The 20,125-nt window shown below is 41.2% G+C and overlaps 1 protein-coding gene across 1 annotated transcript in view; it reads right to left on the bottom strand.

Annotated features, from left to right (window-relative positions):
- LOC133563664 (protein mono-ADP-ribosyltransferase PARP16-like) overlaps positions 1-17,796 on the bottom strand; it is a 34,318-nt gene extending 16,522 nt beyond the window's left edge. Inside the window, exons 1-5 of the mRNA XM_061917927.1 lie at positions 17,656-17,796; positions 13,689-13,885; positions 7,279-7,416; positions 6,991-7,197; positions 4,621-4,792 (exon numbers count right to left, since the gene is read on the bottom strand). Coding sequence (XP_061773911.1) covers positions 4,621-4,792; positions 6,991-7,197; positions 7,279-7,416; positions 13,689-13,877 — 706 coding nt within the window. The 5' untranslated portion in view covers positions 13,878-13,885; positions 17,656-17,796. The remainder of the gene's footprint in view (positions 1-4,620; positions 4,793-6,990; positions 7,198-7,278; positions 7,417-13,688; positions 13,886-17,655) is intronic.
- Between the last annotated feature and the right edge of the window lie 2,329 nt (positions 17,797-20,125).

Here is a 20,125-nt window from a genome sequence, read left to right as displayed (position 1 = left end):
GCGCTTTGACACTACTTCCACATTTACCCATTCACACACACATTCACACACTGATGGAGGGAGCTGCCATGCAAGGCACTAACCAGCACCCATCAGGAGCAAGGGTGAAGCGTCTTGCTCAGGACACAACAGACGTGAAGATGTTGGTACTAGGTGGGGATTGAACCAGGGACCCTCTAATTGCGCATTGCCACTCTTCCACTGCGCCACGCCGTCCATTTTATACCCAATCATGGCACCCCCCTGTTCCCAATTAGCCTGCACTTAAATGTTCCATTTAAGTGTTTGATGAGCATTCCTCAACTTTATCAGTATTTATTGCCACCTTTCCCAACTTCTTTGTCATGTGTTGCTGGCATCAAATTCTAAAGTTAATGATTATTTGCAAAAAAAAAAAACGTTTATCAGTTTGAACATCAAATATGTTGTCTTTGTAGCATATTCAACTGAATATGGGTTGAAAAAGATTTGCAAATCATTGTATTCTGTCTATATTTACATCTAACACAATTTCCCAACTCATATGGAAAAAGGGTTTGTATACACGTATATATACATGCATATATGTATATATGCATGTACATATATATATATATACAACCCATATACAAATATATTATATATATATATATATATATATATATATATATATATATATATATATATATATATATATACACACATACATACATACAGGACTGTCTCAGAAAAATAGAATATTGTGATAAAGTCCTTTATTTTCTGTAATGCAACTAAAAACATGAAAATGCCATACATTCTGGATTCATTACACATCAACTGAAATATTGCAAGCCTTTTAATATTTTAATATTGCTGATTACGGCATACAGCTTAAGATAACTCAAAAATCCTATCTCAAAAAATTTGAATATTTCCTCAGAACAAGTTAAAAAAAGAAAGATTTACAACAGCAAAACAAAATCAAACATTTGAAAATGTCAATTAATGCACCCAGTACTTGGTTGGGAATCCTTTTGCACGGATTACTGCATCAATGCAGCGTGGCATGGAGGCAATCGGCCTGTGGCATTGCTGAGGTGTTATGGATGCCCAGGATGCTTCAATAGCGGCCTTCAGCTCATTTGCATTATTGGGTCTGGTGTCTTTCAGCTTCTTCTTCACAATACCACACAAATTCTCTGTGGGGTTTAGGTCAGGAGAGCTGGCAGGCCAATGGAGGACAGTAATGCCATGGTCAGTACACCAGTTACTGCTGGTTTTGGCACTGTGAGCAGGTGCCAGATCATGCTGGAAAATTAAATCATCATCTCCATAGGGTTTTACAACAGATGGAAGCATGTACACAGCTGCATTGACTCTGGACTTGATGAAACACAGTGGACCAAAACCAGCAGCTGACATGGCTCCCCAAACCATTGCTGACTGAGGGAACTTCCGTTGTCTATAGAGTTCAGGAGTGGCTTGACCATGGGAATACGGCTATTGAAGTTGTATGTTGAAAAGCTCTATGGAGATGATGATTTAACTTTCCAGCATGATCTGGTTTTGGCAGGTGTCCACAATGCCAAAACCAGCAGTAACTGGTGTACTGACCATGGCATTACTGTCCTCCATTGGCCTGCCAACTCTCCTGACCTGAACCTCATAGAGAATTTGTGGGGTATTGTGAAGAAGAAGCTGAAAGACACCAGACTCAATAATGCAAATGAGCTGAAGGCCGCTATTGAAGCATCCTGGGCATCCATAACACCTCAGCAATGCCACAGGCCGATTGCCTCCATGCCACGCTGCATTGATGTATCCCAAGTACTGAGTGCATTAATTCCATCCATCCATCCATTATCTACCGCTTATTCCCTTTTGGGGTCGCGGGGGGCGCTGGCGCCTATCTCAGCTACAATCGGGCGGAAGGCGGGGTACACCCTGGACAAGTCGCCACCTCATCGCAGGGTGAGTGCATTAATTGACATTTTCAAATGTTTGATTTTGTTTTGCTGTTAAAAATCTTTTTTTTTTACTTGGTCTGAGGAAATATTCTAATTTTTTGAGATAGGATTTTTTAGTTTTCTTAAGCTGTATGCCATAATCACCTATATTAAAATAATAAAAGGCTTCCAATATTTCAGTTGATGTGTAATGAATCCAGAATGTGACATTTTCATGTTTTTAGTTGCATTACAGAAAATAAAGGACTTTATCACAATATTCAAATTTTCTGAGACAGTCCTATAGATATATATATATATATATATATATATATATATATATATATATATATTAGGGGTGGGCAAATTAATGCGTTAATTACGAGTTAACTCATCAATCTATTAACGCCGACAATTATTTTATCGCGCATTTGCGTATGTTGTTTACATGCTTTTATTTTGTTAACACCTTTTCTTATAAAGATGGCGGCGCCCGGACGGGCTTCGGCGTGGAGGGGCTCTTGGTAAAGATGGAACATTTGGCAAAAATACTGGACAATTCTTCAAATTTCATGGCTGGCTTACAGCGTGGTCACTCCGGGATCACTTACGACCAGACAATTCTGGATGTGGATAGATCGGGCCGTTTTGGACTGAATGAGGCGTGCTTGCTAGACCGGCTAGCTAGCATGGGAATACTTTGCCGGCTACATCCAGCGGCCTGTGAATCAGCGGAGTATATGTGTTGTCTGTCTATTTATGAATAATGGAGACCAGGAGTGTTGGCTGAGTTCTTAACGTTTGCTTTCAGAGCGTGCATATCACAACATACAAGATGCCGTCATGGCGACACAACCTTTACCGGGCTACCGCGCATGCTCGTCACTCCTGTTGCATGCTGGGTAGGTTAGTTCTTTTTTTCCCTGGCTCATAACATCACAATATAGTACCATGTATATGATGCGTTCAGTTTATCAAAGCACCAAGCAAACAATCGGAAAATTCCCATCATATCAATTCCTAGATATGGTCATAATTATTTTAAGTGCACTACGCAGAATAAACACAACATTATTAATATTGCTACTACGGATAATTTAGTCAAAAATTCCCTAAAACAGCCCACTACCTATAATATAGGTTTTTTAAACATAAGATCCCTGATAAAAAAAATGTTCCAGCTGTTACCTCAGAAATTGCCTGTTCGGATGTTATGATTGTGGCTCAGAGATTTGTATGTAGATTATATTTATTTTCCATAACAAACAGGATAACTTAAATACCCTGGCAGTGGCAATAAGCTTAAATGTTTGTATTTAAATGTTTTGAGTTGATTTTCATAAAATATGCTATTTAACTGCTACTGTTTAACAAGGACTAATTTGAATTGTGTTTGCACAACAAATGTTTTGGCGCTTTTGTTCTTGTGGGAGAATATTCCAATAAAGGTGCACTACACACTACTTTTGAATTCATTATTGGGCTTTGCGTATACAATGCAGTTAATCGCGATTAATCAGAGAAAAAGTGCGATTAACTTTGATTAAAATGTTTAATCATTGCCCAGCCCTAATATATATATATTTATTTTTTAGTCTGTCCTGTCCAGCCAATGAGGCAAACCATATTGTTGATGTAGATGGCCATATCTGATGTACAGATTCACTTAAGAAAAGAGAAGTGTTGGATACTTCTCTTGTTGCCTTATTTGACTTTATTAAATGTATTCTAAATCGAATCGTTACTACAAAGAATCAAATCGTGCTGTGCCTAAAGATTCACCGCCGTACTAAATAGCCTTGCTAGAACTAAAATGGAAGGTCAGCAAAGCCCTCATCAGCAAATTTGAGACTTATATTGAACTAACAAGCTAATTCAAACTTGAGTTGAGGTTAGCCGAGGCTTGTTTTGATAGTTGCTTCATAATGACATACGCTCCATATGCTCTTTTTGTACTTGCACATTTAAGTTCAATGTGACATATTTACCTGTGGACAATCATGAGCCAGGACCCTTTGTTTTGGTTTTTTGCATATCAGTATTAGATTGTTAAATACAATAAAGTACCCACTACCTATTTTTTTAGGGGGTTAATTAAAAATGCACTTGCAATCAGAGCAGTAACAACTTGCTTTAAATCAGTGAAATGAGAATAAGACCATCAATAAATCCATGAATGTTTATTTGTATAGCCCTAAATCACAAATACCTCAAAGGGCTGCAACTAATGATACTAATTAACATCATAACATTATAACTTGTGAAGTGGTTATCATAGAAAATGTAACAAGTTGGGTGTATTACACCAGGCACAGTGAAGAAGACTGAGAAACAACACAAAAGAAGGTGCCAATGAATGGAGTACAGGAGTCCACACTGATATTCTTTCAGAGGGCCCAGAATTGCTAGCAACGCCCCTGCATACTGTCATTTGTTTATGAGTGAGAGAGAACCTGAAAGCGCCAGATTCACATTTGTGACAAGGCAAAGTTTATTTGGGGCCACAAAAAAGTGAATAAATGGTAAACACAGACGTGCGAGGGGGGACCACATGTCTGTGCAACTGGAGAATATCAAACAGGAAGACGAGCCTCCGGTATTTTAGAGCCGCAAGCAGGCAGGAGAGAACATTTTTTGACATAGTCGTAATTATTTTGTTTAAGATGATTTAAAATCAGTTAATGTTGCATTCCTAGTGTGCAGTGTGACATACCTTTTTTCTTCACCTGACACTTAACATCTGGGTGATCGATGACTTCACACAAGGCAACACAGCTGAGAAGTGGACCCAGGAGGCTTTCCTGCCAACCACTGCTGTGGGGACTGTAAAGGACGGCTAAGCTGAGGTCACTGGTGAGGTAGGTGCCCTCTCCAAACACTGAGTTCTGGGTGTGAAAGACCAAAAACTGAGAAATAAAAAATTGACAGACCACTTTACCAACGTCCACCTTACTGCTGCGTTAATAGCAGACATTATGTTATTTGACCCTGGTTGATTCACTTCAAATTTGTTCAAATTTAGAATTATTTTTCCCTATATTGTCATTATTATTGCCATGTTGTTATGTTTATTTTGACAAAGGAAATAATATTAAGTAAATTCATCATCTGGTGCAGAGTCAAACTGCCATTAATAGTATGGCCTTAAACCAAAATGATTCTAAAGGGTGCAGCAGGCAAAGACCCGAAGATGCACACTAATGACAGATCAAGCGGACTAATTATATAAGAACACTGCGATTATTGCTCCATTACTCATGCCAAACCAGCCATTTATTTGTTTGCGATACGAGGATACACAATAGTATGATCTAAAATGTTCAAATACAGTACACATCTTTGCAACATGCCACACAAGGTCAGAAGAAAGTTTCAACCCGCTCCTAATTACGCCAATTCACCCATTTTGCATAATCTGCTATGAATCATATTATATGTAATATCCATCCATCCATCCATTTCTACCGCTTGTCCCTTTCTGGGTCGCGGGAGTGCTGTAGCCTATCTCAGCTGCTTTCGGGCGGTTCGCGGGTACACCCTGGACAAGTCTCCACCTCATCGCAGGGCCAACACAGATAAATAATAATAATAATGGATTAGATTTTATATCGCGCTTTTCTATTATTAGATACTCTAGGCGCTCATAGAGAAATGGGAAGCCATCATTCATTCACACCTGGTGGTTGGTAAGCTACATTTGTAGCCAAAGCTGCCCTGGGGTAGACTGACGGAAGTGTGGCTGCCAGTTTGCGCCTACGGCCCCTCCGACCACCACCCATCATTCATCCACTGGTGTGAGCGGCACCGGGGGCAGGGTGAAGTGTTCTGCTCAAGGACACAACGGCAGCGATTTGAATGTCAAGAGGCAGGGAGCGAACCTGCAACCCTCAAGTTCCTGGCACGGCCGCTTTACCCACTACGCCATGCCGCAGACAGACAGACAACATTCACACACTAGGGACCATTTAGTGTTGCCAATCAACCTATCCCCAGGTGCATGTCTTTGGAGGTGGGAGGGGCCTATCCCCAGGTGCATGTCTTTGGAGGTGGGAGGGGCCTATCCCCAGGTGCATGTCTTGGAGGTGGGAGGGGCCTATCCCCAGGTGCATGTCTTGGAAGTGGGAGGGGTCTATCCCCAGGTGCATGTCTTTGGAGGTGGGAGGGGCCTATCCCCAGGTGCATGTCTTTGGAGGTGGGAGGGGCCTATCCCCAGGTGCATGTCTTTGGAGGTGGGAGGGGCCGATCCCCAGGTGCATGTCTTTGGAGGCGGGGAGAAGCCGGAGGGAACCCACGCAGTCACGGGGAAAACATGCAAACTCCACACAGAAAGACCCCGAGCCCGGGGATTGAACCCAGGACCTTCGTATTGTGAGGCACAAACACTAACCCTTTTTTTCTCCACCCTGCTTTTTGAATTTATTATTATTAATGTCATTATATATACTATTTATTTATTCAATTTATCGCACTGAAGTATTTAAAGTACTAGTCGGTTTAACAAAATTCCATAACAATAAAAAGTCATTGGCTTTTTTCCCCACAAAAATTGTAACGTTTTGTATTTTTTAAGTAACAAAGCACCTACCTATGGAAGCGATATTATATTTGATTAGGACAAATCTACAGGTAGTTTGTCAAATCTACCATTGTTTGACTCATAGTTCCAAGTGTGCACAGAAAACAGTCAAATCCACATTTAAAAAATAATAGATGTATTTAAAAGCAAGAAGTTGTCGGTATTTGCTTGAAAAGAAAAAAAAATGCATCTCCCACTATATAGGCAATGTTTTGATTGAGGTCTGTCACTGACCCATTGAACATGTGAACCAAGGTACCACTGTACCATTTAATTACTTAATTTTTGGCACACGTAATTTACTATCCTTTACTTAGTAAAGCACCACAGACATCTTTCATGTAATCATGACATGGAATCATGCTGTGAAAGAGCACAGTTATGCTTCCAAATAGCAACGGTAGATGAAAAAAAAATTTTGTAATATCAAAATTAGCTTGAGTCAGCAACAAGAGCTGAATCGCGATCAGTCAAGTGTAAATGTTTGATGCTGCGGACCTCACTGACCTTGTTGAGGTGAGAGTGCAGCCCGTTGTGAATGATGGAGTGAAAGTTTTCCAGGCGACTCCCATGGAAGGCGTAGAAGACATCTCGGTCTGCTCTCATCCGGTCAAACCTTGCATTCAACTGCTGGCAGTACTCCAGCTCAAACAGGAAGTCTGGCGCAGGTGCAGCAAGGCTGTCATTTTCTGTCAGGGAACAAAGTTTGCCATACTGGAGTAGAGAGGGGAAAGCACAGACTATTGATTTAGCAGTGGAAAATGATGTGGGGAGAGTCAAATCTAGCGGGAATACCTCGTCTCTTTGTAGTGTCTTGACAGCAAAGCTCTTGGAAGAGAGAATCCAGTGTGCCAAGGCTACGTGGTGCTCTCGCTCTCCTGGTCGCAGTCTTACCAAGTCTCTCACACCAGGGAAGGAATTCACATCTGTCAACTGGAAAATACATCTCATGACATAAAAAATCATCAAGGATGTCTCCCTGACTACACGAGGAGGCGGCTTGAAAACGCTCTGTAGAAAAACATCATTTGAAAACGGTCTGTAAAACTATAACCTATGCACATTTTTGACCCAAAAAACCCACCATTACATGTTTTGTGGACAAGTGTTTCTTAAGCCATTGTTGGGCCGTGAGCACCTCCTAGAGCAGTGTTTTTCAACCTTTTTTGAGCCAAGGCACATTTTTGCGTTAAAATATCCGGAGGCACACCAGCAGCAGAAATCATTAAAAAACGAAACTCAGTTGACAGTAAAAAGTCGTTGTCACAATAGTTGGATATGACTTTAAAGCATAAGCAAGCATGCATCACTATAGCTCTTGTCTCAAAGTAGGTGTACTGTCACCACCTGTCACATCACACCCTGACTTGTTTGGACTTTTTTGATGTTTTCCTCTGTGTAGTCTTTTAGTTCCTGTCTAGCGCTCCTATTTTGGTGGCTTTTTCTCTTTTTTTTGGCATTTTCCTGTAGCAGTTTCATGTCTTCCTTTGAGCGATATTTCCCGCATCTTCTTTGTTTTAGCAATCAAGAATAATTCAGTTGTTTTTATCCTTTGTTGATTGTCATGTCATGTTCGGATGTACTTTGTGGACGCCATCTTTGCTCCATAGTAAGTCTTTGTTGTCGTCCAGCATTGTTTTTGTTTACTTTGAAGTGAAGTGAATTATATTTATACAGCACTTTTCTCGAGTGACTCAAAGGGCTTTACATAGTGAAACCCAATATATAAGTTACATGTAAACCAGTGTGGGTGGCACTGGGAGCTGGTGGGTAAAGTGTCTTGCCAAAGGACACAACGGCAGTGACTAGGATGGCGGAAGCAGGAATCGAACCTGCAACCCTCAAGTTGCTGGCACAGCCACTCTACCAACCGAGCTATGCTTTGTAGCCAGTTTAGTTTTGGTTTTGTTCTGCATAACTTTCCCTAAGCATCAATGCCTTTTCTTAGCAGCACTCACCTTTTTTTTTTATTTTTGGTTCAAGCATTAGATACCTTTTGACCTGCACGCTGCCTCCCACTGCCTCTCCCTCCCCCAACATTGACCTCGGCACTCTGACCCCGTATCTCAGCGACTGTGTCACAAACTTGGGGGTAAAGTTCGACTCAGATTTTAAATTCGAAAAACAAATCAGCAGCGTCGTTTAAAAACGCATTTATCAATTGCGCCAAATAGCGAAAGTGAAACCGCTTCTGTCAGGACATGATCTGGAGAAATTAATTCACGACTTTATCTGGAATGGTTTAGACTACTGCAATGCCCTGTATGTCGGCATTAGCCAGGCGTGCAGCTGGTGCAGAACTCTGCTGCTCGTCTGCTAACACAGACCCGCAGACGTTAGCACATCACCCCTATATTAGCGTCCCTTCACTGGCTCCCTGTGCGTTATCGAATCAGTTTTAAACTCCTTCTGTTTTTAAATGTCTGAACAACCTCGCGCCAACATATCTCTCCAACCTCCTTCAGCCTTACTGCCCCACTCGATCCCTAAGATCAGCCGATCAGCTGCTACTGACGGTCCCTGACACAAGGCTGAAGCTTAGAGGTGACAGCTTTCGCCGCTGCTGCTCCCAAGCTCTGGAACGACCTACCTCTCTGAGTGTTAGACAAGCCTCCTCTCTTCCTGTTTTTAAATCTCTCTTAAAAACATACTTTTATTCCTTGGCTTTTAACACTGAGTGATATCCATCCTGCAATGGCGCCCCATTATACACCTGCTGTCAACCTGTTTTTATGTTTTATTTATTTTTTATCATGTTCTGTTTGTCTTGTGTTGTTTGGTCGGTCCTCGTATTATCTTTTAACCTGCCCATTGTACAGCACTTTGGCTACCCCTGTTGTAAATTTTAAATGTGCTTTATAAATAAAGTTGATTTGATTTGATTTGATGGCTACTCTCAGAGGGCCACTTATGAATTATGAATATAAATGTAAAAGGATTCACTTCATGATATAGTACACAATTGCCTATGCATTTGATTATTATACATTTATGTACACTAAAAATATTTTACTTAACTTAAATTTTGCGGCAAAAACAAACTGGCAGCTTATTCACCATCATTTTACCGTACAATTTACAGTGTTTTTAAACCTTATTACTGTAAATGGAAAAATGACACCACAGTTTTTAAGGCAAAATTTAAATTCTGGTGACTGAACTCACAGTATTTTACTGTAAAACCTATTTTAATCCACACGGTGTACAATTTTATGGATAACTTTCTTTGAAAACCTAAATGAAGCTAACATTTAAGTAGTACTATAATACACCTCATGGTGCAACCTGGACACATCATCAGTGATTCTCCCGGGGTCATAGAGTGTTTCGGGTCTTACTCAAACACCCTCACCCGGGCGACCCAGCCAAGGATGATCAGTCCCTCGACTTGTGTCCAGGTAGCACACTACGCCACGCGTCCCCCCTCCTCAACCAGAGCCAACGTGAAGCCTTTTCAGACGCTTCAAATATGTTTTTTTATGGCTCTTCGCCCGTGCAGTCCACAAATCCCAAGGAGCCCCAGAACCCGGTGTAAGAACTTGCCTGCAAAACCCCTGCGGCCCACCTCAATAGGCTCGAAGCGGACCTTCCACCCATTCCTCCGGCAGTCAGCCACAAGATATGCATATTTCGCACTCTTCCTTTCCTGAGCTTCCTCCATTCTGTCCTCCCAGGGGACAGTTAACTCAAGGGGCACCACCTGCTTGCTGGCTCCAGACATCAAGACCACGTCTAGCCGGAGTGTTGTAGTTGCGATGATGTCTGGGAATTGCAACTGCCTTCCTAGATCAACCAAGAGCTGCCAGTCCCTTGCTGTTGTTAGCAGGCCCCCCTGGGTCTTCTTGGAGGGTTGAGGTTTCTCTCCATCTCGGATAAAGGCAATTGTGCTCTTGGTTGGGTATGCCGCTTACTGGTGTTGATGCCAGTGCAGATAGTGTCTGCTATTGCCCGCAGGACATGGTCGTGGCGCCACCGATACCTGCCATCTCCCAATGCCTTTGAGCAACAGCTGAGGATGTGTTCTAATGATCCTCTTTTCTGACAGAGCTGGCACACAGGTGTGTCTATCAGGCCCCAGGTGAATAGGTTAGTTGGGCTTGGGAGGATATCATAAACTGACTGGACCAAGAACTTAAACTGGTGTGGCTCCGCTTTCCAGAGTTCGGTCCAAGTGATCTTGCGACCAGCTATGTGCTCCCACTTGGTCCAGGCCCCCTGCTTGCTCATTCCCACCACTCTGCTGAAGCGAGCCTCTTCCACCTTGGCGCGAACCTCCTCTTGGACCAAATTTTGCCTTTCCTTTCCTCTGGTTCTGCTGTAGCTTGGTTTCGTGTTGCTACCCAGTCCAGCCCGACCAGTAGCTACGGTTCCCACCACGGTGCTGGGCCGCAAAACCTCGCCTCTGCCCGCTCCACTGCATCCTGGACACGCCACTTCCTTCCTGTTTTGACCTCCACACCTGCTGAAGATACTTTCCCATCAGCAAAATATCTGTAGAGCAGGACTTCTCTGGCCCGGGAAACCTTGAACTCCTCTGCCAGACTCTGGCCCGGGGAACCTTGAACTCCTCTGCCAGACTACTGAAAGGAAGCTGCAGCTTGGTGTTGTGCCCAAACAAAGCAATGCTGTTTAGGCTCCGAGGCAGACCCAGCCACCTGCGCAGAGACGAGCTGATCTTCCTCCACGATGGTCGTTGGGAATTCGTACTGTACATCAGCAGCGGCCAGAGGAGACGGGGCAGGATGCCATGCTGATATATCCAGGCTTGGAACTTCCCTGGAAGTCCCGACTTGTCCACAGCTGAAAGCCACATGTTGAGCTTATCGCTGGTAGCTTGACGTGCAGCGGTATCCTTCAGATCACTAGTGAAGAGCTTGCCCAGGTTCTTCACTGGCTTTTCTGACACGGATGGAATTTGGGTGTCTGCCAGACTGAAGCAAAAGTGCTCGGATACTTTACCTTACTTCAAGACCAAGGACCTGGACTTAAAGGGCTTGAAACTCATTCTTGCCCAACTAATGAGTCGATCAAGGCCTTGAAGGGAGCCATCTACATCCAGACACTGATGTTGTGGTTACCATGAGATCATCCATGAATGCTCTAATCTGAGGTTGCCGGGTGCCGGATTTGGACAAAGGACCTCTGCACTCTACTTCCGCAGACTTCACAAGCATATTCATGGCTAGTGCTAACAGGGACACAGAGATTGTACAGCCTGTGATGATGCCTTGACCAGACGATGCCAATCTGATGTTGAAGTGCCAGAGGACACCCTCTGACTAAAGTTGTTCTAATAGTCGAGGATGAGATTGCGAATCTTCTCTGGAACATGGTATCTGCTCAGAGACAATTCCACCAACTTGTGTGGAATTGACCCATAAGCATTGGCGAGGTCCAGCCACAGTACTGTCAAATCGCCTCTGTTCTCTCGCGTTTCACGGATCAGCTGTGTTACCACGCCAGTGTGTTCGATGCACCCTGGAACTCCTGAGACTCCTCCCTTCTGCACCGAGGTGTCAGTAAGTAAAGCATTTATTTAAATTTTAACAAAAACATGATTATTTAAAACTGATAACATAATATGTGTTGCATTATGAGACAATATTTATTAGGAGTGTGAATCTTTGGACACTTATTTAATACTGGTACGACTCAATAAATAATTTGATTTAGAATGGATTCTCGGTTCAAACTGATTCCTGCACTGTATAATAATTACAGTGAAACTATTTTTTCAATACAGGTTACAGGTTAGGAAAACCCCTTCTGGTTGCATAGAGATGGCTTAAAATATACATATTTCTAAATTGCTTTAAAAAAAATGTAAACCGATTTTTGAAAATTATGAATGGGTGTGAATTGATTTTTTTGTGCACCCCTGATATTTGAGTTAAAAAGATATGCAATTGCAATTTCTTCCGTCAAAACGGCGATGAATTACAAGATAAACTACTTAAGTGAAGCATTTTGTTCCCAGGCTTCTGCGGGCCATATAGATTGATGCAGCGGGGCAGATCTGGCCCCCGGGGACTTCAATTAGACATCTGTGGTGTATATATGTATATATGTGTATATATATATATATATATATATAAATATATATATAAATATATAAATGGTATATATATTACGGAAGGACACAGGAGGTCCTTCATAGCGACAGCCATCAGACTGTATAGTGTATATGTTCCTTCTTGACTGCACTTTAATGTAAAATATATGTAGAATATATTTATATTATCAATATATTATATATATATAATATATATGTTATATATTATTAATTATTATTATTGTTTATTGTGAGCGAACTGTGGTGCTGAATTTCCCCCAGGGATCAATAAAGTACTGTCTATTCTATTAAATGATAAATGGGTTGTACTTGTATAGCGCTTTTCTACCTTCAAGGTACTCAAAGCGCTTTGACACTACTTCCACATTCACACACACATTCACACACTGATGGAGGGAGCTGCCATGCAAGGCGCTAACCGGCACCAATCAGGAGCAAGGGTGAAGTGTCTTGCCCAGGACACAACGGACGTGACGAGGTTGGTACTAGGTGGGGATTGAACCAGGGACCCTCGGGTTGCGCATGGCCACTCTCCCACTGTGCCACGCCGTCCTCTATTCTATTCTATATGTACTGCAATTACACTTTTGTTGAAATTCGGAGTGTACTGTATTTTTCGGAGTATAAGTCGCTCCGGAGTATAAGTCGCACCTGCCGAAAATGCATAATAAAGGGAAAAAACATATATAGGTCGCACTGGAGTATAAGTCGCATTTTGGGGGGAAATTCATTTGATAAAATCCAACACCAAGAATAGACATTTGAAAGGCAATTTAAAATAAATAAAGAATAGTGAACAATAGTGAGGCATAAATAAGCAACTGCTATGTTAACCTAACATATTATGGTAAGAGTCATCAAATAACTATAACATATAGAACATGCTATACCTTTACCAAACTATCTCTCACTCCTAATCCATAAATCCCATGAAATCTTCTTCATTGGTGTCGCTTCTAAATAATATTATTTGATATTTTACGGTAATGTGTTAATATATATATAATACACATAAGTCGCTCCTGAGTATAAGTCGCACCACCGGCCAAACTATGAAAAAAACTGCGACTTATAGTCCGAAAAATACGGTACTCAGTTTTGAAAATATACCAACAAAGTGTGTAAATATTACCAGTGCATCAAAGTCTTTAGTGTCATCATGTACGTATCGAGGAGGGAAGGGTCGAAGCAAAGAGTCCTTCTTGTAGTTCTGAGCAGCAGCAACAAACAGGCTGCAACGAAGATCTGCCGCGACGGGATCTCTGTGCAGACAGGAGCACACCAACTCTCGGACCACCTCGGATGGAAGCGGCGGCTGCATTCCCAGGACTGTAGATGCAGTTTGAGTAAGCGTTATATACTAACAACATGAGAAAGTGTTGTCCTTTGGAGCGTGTTACACATAATAAATACATGTACTCACTTCTGATATTAAGTCACATGAACTAGACATTGAGAAATACTTCAGCTTGTTAACTTCCTAATACATAACACCTATGTCACTGTATCCACACAACAGTCATATGTTTTATACAGGACAGGCCAAAAGTTTGGACACACCTTCTCATTCAATGCCTTTTCTTTATTTTCAGGACTATTTACATTGCTTTGCACACTCTTGGCGTTCTCTCCATGAGCTTCAAGCACACCTGTGAAGTGAAAACCATTCACGGTGACTACCTCTTGAAGCTCATGAAGAGAATGCCTTAAGTGTGCAAAGCAGTAATCAGGGCAAAAGGTGACTATTTTTAAGAAACTAGAATACAGAACATTTTTTCAGTTATTTCATCTTTTTTTGTGAAGTACATAACTCCACATGTGTTCATTCATAGATTAGATGTGACAATCTACAATGTGAATAGTCATGAAAACAAAGAAAACACATTGAATGAGAATCTGTGTCCAAACTTTTGGCCTGTATTGTATACTAAGGCACATTGTTGTGTGATGTCCTGCAACTTCAATGCTCAAACAAGTCTCAATCAAGAATGTCATGTGAATATTTTACATTTTTTATTTTACAGTACAGTGTTTACGGCAGAATATTTGTTAGTTAAGGTGGACGGACAGGGAACAGACTGTGGTGAAGTAGGCCGGCTTCGTCGCGTGAAGAAGCTTACAATCTTCGGTTGTGTTTTCCGCACCGTATGCTGAACGGCAATACAGGATATATATCTCAATATTTTTTCCGTTAAGTAAAAACAAAACACAAAACGGTCCTAGTTACCTCAGATACTAAGATAGTAGTGTGGGTGGGACAATGCTGGGTGCTGCAGAGACGTACTGACAGAGGCAGTACAAAGCGTAGCACCTTGTTAATAAAACTTTAGTTTAGCACCAAATGATAATATAAATATATTTAACAAATAAGGCAACAAGAGAAGTATCCCACATTTCTCTTTTGTCAAGTAAATCTGAACAGCCGATACGGGCATCTACATCAACTATATGATTTGCCTGAGAAGCTAGACAGGACAAAAAAAATAACAAAAAATATTTTTCTAAATTTGTTCCAAATTTTTTTTTTGAAGACTTTAGTTTAGGCGGTGGCTCTTTGTTGTTAAGGTGGCTGCCTTAACAACAAAGCGATGCGAGAAACCCTGCAGTATGTCTATACTAGTTTTATTTCTTAGCTATGATAAACCACATAGCAGTGTCTCCTGGTTGTATAATCCACGGCAGTGATTCTCAAACTGTACTACGGGTACCACTAGTGGTACACCAAAGATTCACTTGATCAAAGTACAGGTGTTTTATTGTCCTATATTTAAACACAGTGTTACTGTTCAAACTGTGTGTTATGTGACAGTGGCAAAAATGTTCTTCTTAAATAAACCCTCTGCCTTGTTTTTAATGAATACTTGGGTCCCCTGTATGATCATGTTTGTCATTATGGTGGTACTTGGAGAGCCACGTTTTTTTTCTGAGGTGGTGGTACTTGGTGGAAAAAAGTTTGGGAAGCACTTATCCAGAGGAACATGTGCAACTGATGCATGACTTGCATGTTTTGTTTGTGCAAAATATTTTTTCCTCTGCAGAGAACACTAGATACTCAGCTGTGTTCAAAAGGTTAGAACAGTGTTTTTCAACCTTTTTTGAGCCATGGCACATTTTTTGAGTTAAAAAAATGCGTATGCACACCACCAGCAGAAATCATTAAAAAAACAAAACTCAGTTGACAGTAAAAAGTTGTTGTCGCAATTGTTGGATATGACTTTAAAGCATAACCAAGCATGCATCACTACAGCTCTTGTCTCAAAGTAGGTGTACTGTCACCACCTGTCACATCACACCCTGACTTATTTGGACTTTCTTGCTGTTTTCTTGTGCGTGGTCTTTTAGTTCTAGTCTTACGCTCCTATTTTGGTGGCTTTTTCTCTGTGTTTTCCTGTAGCAGTTTCATGTCTTCCTTTGAGCGATATTTCCCGCATCTACTTTGTTTTTATCCTTCATCGTGGGGACATTGTCATGTCATGTTGGGATGTACATTGTGGAAACCATCTTTGCTCCACAGTAAGTCTTTGCTGTCATCCAGCATTCTGTTTTTGTTTACTTTGTAGCCAGTTCAGTTTTAGTTTTGTTCTGCATAGCCTTCCCTAAGCTTCAATGCCTTTTCTTAGGGGCACTCGCCTTTTGTTTATTTCTTGTTTATGATTAAATACCTTTTTACCTGCACCTGTATCGACATCTACAAAGCAATTAGATACCGGCTGCCACCTACTGATATGGAAGAGTATTACACTAAGTTACTCTGCCGAGCTCTAGACAGCACCGACACTCAACAACAACACATCATTTGTAGACTATAAATACTGCTTTGCTAAAAAAATATTTTAAACCCAAATAGGTGAAATGAGATCATCTCCCACGCCACAGCAGACTATCTCACAGGACACTAGTGTGCTGCGGCACAGTGGTTGAAAAACACTGGGTTAGAATCAAATAATGCGCCTTATAAGGTAATACTGTGAAAAGAAAGTATATTTAGCTATACTCATTTACCGGCTATAAACATAAACTGTTTACTTGTAGCAACCATGTTCCATCCATCCATCCATCATCTTCCGCTTATCCGAGGTCGGGTCGCGGGGGCAACAGCCTAAGCAGGGAAACCCAGACTTCCCTCTCCCCAGCCACTTCGTCTAGCTCTTCCCGGGGGATCCCGAGGCGTTCCCAGGCCAGCCGGGAGACATAGTCTTCCCAACGTGTCCTGGGTCTTCCCCGTGGCCTCCTACCGGTTGGACGTGCCCTAAACACCTCCCTAGGGAGGCGTTCGGGTGGCATCCTGACCAGATGCCCGAACCACCTCATCTGGCTCCTCTCGATGTGAAGGAGCAGCGGCTTTACTTTGAGTTCCTCCCGGATGGCAGAGCTTCTCACCCTATCTCTAAGGGAGAGCCCCGCCACACGGCGGAGGAAACTCATTTCGGCCGCTTGTACCCGTGATCTTATCCTTTCGGTCATGACCCAAAGCTCATGACCATAGGTGAGGATGGGAACGTAGATCGACCGGTAAATAGAGAGCTTTGCCTTCCGGCTCAGCTCCTTCTTCACCACAACGGACCGGCACAACGTCCGCATTACTGAAGACGCCGCACCGATCCGCCTGTCGATCTCACGATCCACTCTTCCCTCACTCGTGAACAAGACTCCTAGGTACTTGAACTCCTCCACTTGGGGCAGGGTCAACCATGTTGTGTTATGATAAAGCTAGTAAGCAGTCCACGTTCTATCACATTTAACACTTTTGGACGAGCAGCTACTGTTCATACACAACAGAGATCGGTATACACACATTAGAAATATATACACATTATATACACATTATATACATATATACACATGATATACATATATATACATATATACACATGATATACATATATCCACATTATATTAGGGTTCGCTCACACTTTGGTTCAATCCATGTCATGTTTAGAGTGATGTTGGTTAGCTTGCAGCTAATGCTAACTAGCGCGACAAGTGACTCGCTGCTAATGTAAAAGATGCCTAAACAACAACTACTACTGGAATATTGTTACTTTGCAGCACGTCGATTAGTTCTCGCCGACAGAGAAAAGTTATTTGGTCCGCCTTACCTTAAGTTTGCTCAACTCATGGCAACAAAGGGAAACAAACGTCAGCCATCGACAGTGCTGCGTTCATAGGTGATTTGTAAAATACGCCATCGCGTAATATGTCGTACATTTGGAAACTTTTGTATTGATACTACATGTATAGTTGCTCCGGTTGTCAGAATAAGTGAAGTCATTTGTATGTATTTTTCGAATATTTATTGTTAAAAATGCTTGGTTTACCATGACATTTTTTTCTCCACTTATAAAATGTACACATTTTCTGAAATCCTACTTAAGAAAAAGGATAAACGCAACTCGAATGTTAATTTTCTCCCTGAACGTCGGAATGGTTATTTAAGGATGACAATGGCCTATCTAATAATTAAACTACATTTGTTAGATTTTTGTTGGATTCAAACAACTTCTATTGCAGACTGGTCAAACTAACCAGCGTTACTGATTGATATATATATTTATTTATTTTTTTTTACTAACTTCCGTTTAAAAGTATGGCGTACATTTCCTAATTGGCTTGATGGTTTAAAATCATCAATCAAATCTTGGAGAATGATTTGGAGTACAAAATCCCTTAAATTGATATATCTGTTAAAAAACATTTAAAGTGATTTAGATAGTCGTTTTTGTCTTTTTTTGTCATATTTTGTATTAGTATTTGTATTATATTTAAAGTTGAAGTTAAAGTTAAAGTACTTTAACTTTTAAATTGACCGGGAAGCAAGCAAAAGGCTTTCCTTGACTCTTGTCAGCTCAACCGTTTGCAGCGGCCTCGAAATAGAATAGAATAGAATAGAATAGAATAGAATAGAATAGGATAGAATAGAATAGAATAGAAATCCCTCACATTCCCTGCCAGCCCAGCGGCGCATCCCCTCAGCTTCAGGAATTAAGCCTGCATCGGTCTCAGCCGGGATGAGCCGAGCCGTCAATTGCATGCTTTTTGTTGCTATAAATACACTCAGGAGAAGTCATATTTTATATTATTATTTTTTATATTTAATACTCGATCCGTATTTGCTTTTGTTTTCTTCCCTTGATGATGAAAGTGCTTTGACTTTTGTGTGAATTATAAATGTATGTTTGTTGTTTAAAAAAAATAAAAAAAATAAAAATTAACTTCCGTTTATTTTCCGCTTCACTACACAACTCATTACCCGATCATGTTGCTTGGTTGTATTTTAATGACAATATTTGTGGTTTAACTGCAACTGAATAATAAATATAGATGACTACTTCGGTCAGAGAATATATCAATTTAGCTAATGTCATTGTTACAAGTACAAACAAACACGTTTTCCTCCTTATTTTATGGCGGGTCGCAACCAACGTTAGTAGGTACATACCGCCACCTACTGTAGTGGCGTGTAGACACATAGCAAGACATGGATTTACAAAGTCTAATGATTTATTGGATCAATAAATATCAAGAATTGTGCATTTAATTAAAAATATTTTCATTCACTGACACAAAATAACATGCTATATTGGTAACATATGTGGAAATGGTAAATAAAAAAAAAACCTAAAGTGGAAAAAAATTGAATTTGGGAAAACATTTAAATGGTTGGGCAGCACGGTGGAACAGGGGTTAGTGGCGACTTGTCCAGGGTGTAACCCGCCTTCCGCCCGAATGCAGCTTAGATAGGCTCCAGCACCCCCTTATACCCCAAAAGAGACAAGCGGTAGAAAATGGATGGAACTACAGCTTTTGTATTAAACCTAAAGATATCATATAAGAGCTTTGTTGCAATACTTAGCTGTTTTTTAAATTTCAACTTTTTCATCAAAAAAATCAGCACATACGACAATCTACAAACAAACCAAGCACTTCCAATACATCTCAATTTTAACTTTTATTTACTATGTTGAGCAATTAATATCTTTCTACAAACAAAAAGGTTATACAAAATAAAAGAAAGAGACAGTACACAAAGATAAAAAACCAAATAAATACAAAATAATAATATAACCATTATTATTTTAATTTATTAATTAATACATGTTCGAAATAAACTTAAACTCAACTCAAAAAATATTATCCACTCTTCCCCCCCTCGCGAACAAGTGGATGGTGAGATCGACAGGCGGATCGGTGCGGCGTCTTCAGTAATGCGGACGCTGTATCGATCCGTTGTGGTGAAGAAGGAGCTGAGCCGGAAGGCAAAGCTCTCAATTTACCTGTCGATCTGCGTTCCCATCCTCACCTATGGTCATGAGCTTTGGGTTATGACCTAAAAGACAAGATCACGGGTACAAGCGGCCCAAATGAGTTTCCTCCGTCGGGTGGTGGGTCTCTCCCTTAGAGATAGGGTGAGAAGCTCTGTCATCTGGGAGGAACTCAAAGTAAAACTGCTGCTCCTCCACATGGAGAGGAGCCAGATGAGGTGGTTCAGGCATCTGGTCAGGATGCCACCTAAACGCCTCCGGAGGCGTTTAGGTCATGTCCGACCGGTAGGAGGCCACGGGGAAGACC

Source organism: Nerophis ophidion, linkage group LG12, assembly GCF_033978795.1.
Source record: "Nerophis ophidion isolate RoL-2023_Sa linkage group LG12, RoL_Noph_v1.0, whole genome shotgun sequence".
Taxonomy (NCBI): Eukaryota; Metazoa; Chordata; class Actinopteri; order Syngnathiformes; family Syngnathidae; genus Nerophis; species Nerophis ophidion.
The sequence above is the reverse complement of the archived record's forward strand: the minus strand, read 5'-3'. Positions and strand labels throughout refer to the sequence as shown.